Genomic DNA, 3903 nt, shown 5'->3' with positions numbered 1-3903 from the left:
TCAGTTCTAGTTCAGTTCTAGTTCATTTCTAGTTCAGTTCTAGTTCAGTTCTAGTTCAGTTCTAGTTCAGTTCTAGTTCAGTTCTAGTTTAGTTCTAGTTCAGTTCTATTATATGTTTCAGCCTTATTATTAGAAAACCTTTATCAAAGTTTACAGAAATGTTTATGAATAAGGATTAAAATTATAATTAAATAAAAACATAAAAAGAAAATAAATTTGGTTTTTCGACAATTTATAATTTTATTAAAAATATTATATAAAATTTATTTAAAACTATTTACACGATATAAAAAGAATTTTGAAAAAATATATACCGAAGAAATACTACTAGAGCTGCAGGCAAGATTTTTGTGACATGTACTCCAGGCAATTAAAATTTGATTAGATTTTGGCATATTTAAAAAAAAAAATATACTTATATTACAATAAAAATATATTATTACTTTTGTTAATTATAGCAGTCTATAGGAGGTCCTTAACTAATGTAGTTACTAACAACATTTCTAAAACAATAAAACTATTTTTCTGAACTTTTAGTTATTAGTTAATGATCACGTTATTCGTTTTTGATTTTAATTAACTTAAAATTTTATTTAAAACAGTTTGCTTTTGGGGTTGTTGGTGTGTATATAAAAAAATTAATTAAAATACTAAAATAAATTACAAATAAAATGTTTAAAATTAATACTTAAATTTATTGTTAAAATTAATATTACATTTAGTCCCATAAATAACATTTCTCATGTGGATTCATATGACTATCAGGTGAACACTCAAATGTTTTGGCAAATTCGGCAAACTGAGCCAAAGCATAGTTAACATGACTTCGACCTAGAGCCTCGTCGGAGTTGTGTGAGCCACAAAATGTTTGGGCATAATTGAGGAAAAATTTTTTACGATTTGATATTAAATTGTTATTATGCGAATGGAAAAAACTGTGATAACTGAGACGCAAGCCACTAGTATCGGCTATTTTATCATTGAATTCCGTGGACTGCCAAGATCCTAGACATTTGACTTGCTGCATTAGTTTTGTAGTGTGTTCTTCTTTGGCTAGACCATTTAAATTGAAGCCATACATTAATGTTTGGCCTATGAGGAAGCCCAAAGAGCTGTATTTGTATATGTCAGTAAAATCCTTGTGATACAAAGGAGGCCGAAGCAGAGACAGAGGTATATTTAAAGTATTAAGCCTTTGGTTGAAATAGGGAGCTGAACTTAAACCTCGATTGTATTCCTGCATATCGTAGTAACGAGAATGGGTACTTACTCCCTGCATGCCAAAGTGCAGAGCCTCAAAATTGAATTTTAACATTTTCAAATGATTAAAGTAATACTCAGCCGATGATAATTTTAGTGAAGAGTAAAACTTACGATTTTCATAGAAAAACTCCGAACCATCAATGTCCACAAACGAGCCCACATATAGTTGAATAGATTCTAATTTTTTGACCAACTGATCCAAGGTGGCAGAATCAAAATTATTTCTATTGTTGTACAAAGTAAGATTGAATTGTCTTCTTAGATTATTAAACATAACATTGATCTTGGGTATTTCGGGTTTTAAATAATCATTTTGTTTCTCATATATCCAGTCAAAGGCTAAAGGTATAAAAGACTTTATATGCTGTATACATTCCAATGGTTGAAAGTGTTGCGGTTCTTGCTGATACAGATGCCAAAGAAAACGCATTTGTAAATATTGATTAAGAAAATTATCATCGTATTCATTGAGCAAATCATCCAAAGCCATAAAATATGCTACATTTGTTATAACGATGCGCATATTTGCGTCCAATGGTCTGGTTTGATTGAATATTACTTTCAAATAATCACTTAACCATGGTACGGGCAAATACGCTATTGTTATCATGGTCGTGCCCAGCTCATCGCTCAGGTCATTGAGTTTTGTTAATTGCCATTCGAATTTGGTCACCTGCAACCATAGTTTTTTATAAGAGTCAGCAGATAATTTTAAATTTAAATTATTTAAAATTATTTTTAAATGTTCATTTTTCATGCTTTTAAAGCCTCCCTCTTTGGTGGGTTTATTGAAACCTAATAGCATTTTGGTGGGAAAGCTTTTTGTATTGTAGATGATTTCTTCTATGAAGATGCCATTCATGCCATATTTGCGTAATTTGGCCAGCGTTATAATCCAGCTGGAATCATAGTCCTGAGCAGCTTCATCGTTCATTTCATCAGCAGTTTTAGTTTCATCAACTTCATCATCATCATCGTCATCATCGGCGTCCATTACAATTTCATCATCCTCTTCACCCTCTGTGTCAGCATTGTGATCATGTTTATTGGTTTGATGTTCTTCGCTGTTTGTAGCTGTTGTTGCCGTTGCTGTTGTTGTTGTATTTATCAATGAAGGCCATTTAACGTGTTCATTCAACTCCAACCATTCCAAATACTTAATAGGTTCATACTGTTGTATGGCAATACATGATTTATAATATTTATACACTTTTATTATAAAATCCGGCTCTTTTGTTGTTGGCGCTGTTGTTGTTGCTTGTGTTCTTGCAGTTGTTGTTGTATTTAAATTCTTTGTCATATTTCTCTTATTAAAGTATTTTAACACCTCTTTGTCTGCCAAATAATCGATCATAGCTAAAGTCCGATCATATTTATCACTTTGAGCATCATCATCATCATTATCATATTTTACAGTTTGTTCTGCCTTACGTTCTTCACCATCAGAACTTTTGTCTTCAGTATGATCAGCAATATTATAATGATGATGATGCTGATGATACAATTGTTGCTTCCATTCACCGCAGGCATACTGATAGAAATCATCGCATGGATCAACTGTGAAATCTATAGAATTATCTATAATTTGCTCATGTTTACGCAGTTCTCCTATTGATATTGTTGTTGATATATTGTTTTTGTTTTTATTATTATTTGTTGTTGTTGCTGTTGTAGTTGGCGTTGTTGTTATTATTGTTGTTGCGATGGTTGTTGTTTCGGCATTTTGAATATTATGATTATTATTATTATTTTCAGTAGATGATCGCGTTGTTGCTCTCGCTGCTGGTATTTGTAGCAGCAGTAGTAGTAGCAACGGCAGCACTGTGAATGCAATATTAAATAGAATTTTTATAAATTCCATTTGAATTGATACAACTTATTGATATCAATGCAAAATATCTACTGGTTGAGAGCATTGAAAGCTACATTGTTATACAAAGCAACACATTATGCCCGATGTGCAAGCGAATAAGGGCATATAGTACACAATACAAATACCATCCATATACTGCTGTTTCTTCTTCTTCTTCTTATTTTATTTGTTTATTCTACAGCTGGTGCTGCTGCCGTTACGAGTGCTACCGCTCTACATTCGTTTAACGTTCTTATAGATGCGATTAATAATTCCTCCAACAACATCATCATCACCATAAAGTCTTATTAATAATAAATGACAATAATAGCAGCAGCAACAAAAAAAATAAATATAATAAGAATATGATATTTTTTGAATTTTTGTTGCTGTTGCTTTTGCCATGTTGTTGTTGTTGCTGTTGTCGTTGTTTTTGTTGTTGTATTAGTATGCTAACTCTGTATTTATTGAATTAATGCACAGTGGGCTTTTGCCTTTTGTAGTGGTGTTTGTTTGGTTGTGTGTAAATTTATTTATTGTTGCTTGCTGCATAAGAAGATAGTGCTGCTCATGAGTAAATTATTTTATAATTTCACTCTCATTATAGCAGTAAAAATACTGTCTCATAATACACTGAAAGTAAATCATCTCTTGATTATATGTATATTTCAGAGTTTTAAATGGGTTTTTTTCCACGTTTGTATAATTTGAGGTTAAAAATTTCAAGAAAAAATGGGGACTTAAATTCTTGAGTTTTTGATTAAACTATCAAAAGTTAGATCACTTCA

General features: G+C 31.3%; 1 protein-coding gene across 1 annotated transcript; it reads right to left on the bottom strand.

The window, feature by feature from the left end:
- Positions 1–215: 215 nt before the first annotated feature.
- Positions 216–3429, bottom strand: LOC124421290 (neprilysin-4-like). Its single transcript, XM_046956218.1, has one exon. It carries the CDS (start codon positions 3122–3124, stop codon positions 719–721), a length of 2406 nt encoding a protein of 801 aa, XP_046812174.1. The 5' UTR covers positions 3125–3429; the 3' UTR covers positions 216–718.
- Between the last annotated feature and the right edge of the window lie 474 nt (positions 3430–3903).

The sequence above is a fragment of the Lucilia cuprina genome, chromosome 2 (genome assembly GCF_022045245.1).
Source record: "Lucilia cuprina isolate Lc7/37 chromosome 2, ASM2204524v1, whole genome shotgun sequence".
In the NCBI taxonomy this organism is placed as follows: Eukaryota; Metazoa; Arthropoda; class Insecta; order Diptera; family Calliphoridae; genus Lucilia; species Lucilia cuprina.
Note: the sequence above shows the minus strand (reverse complement) of the source record. Positions and strands in the feature narration are given on the sequence as shown.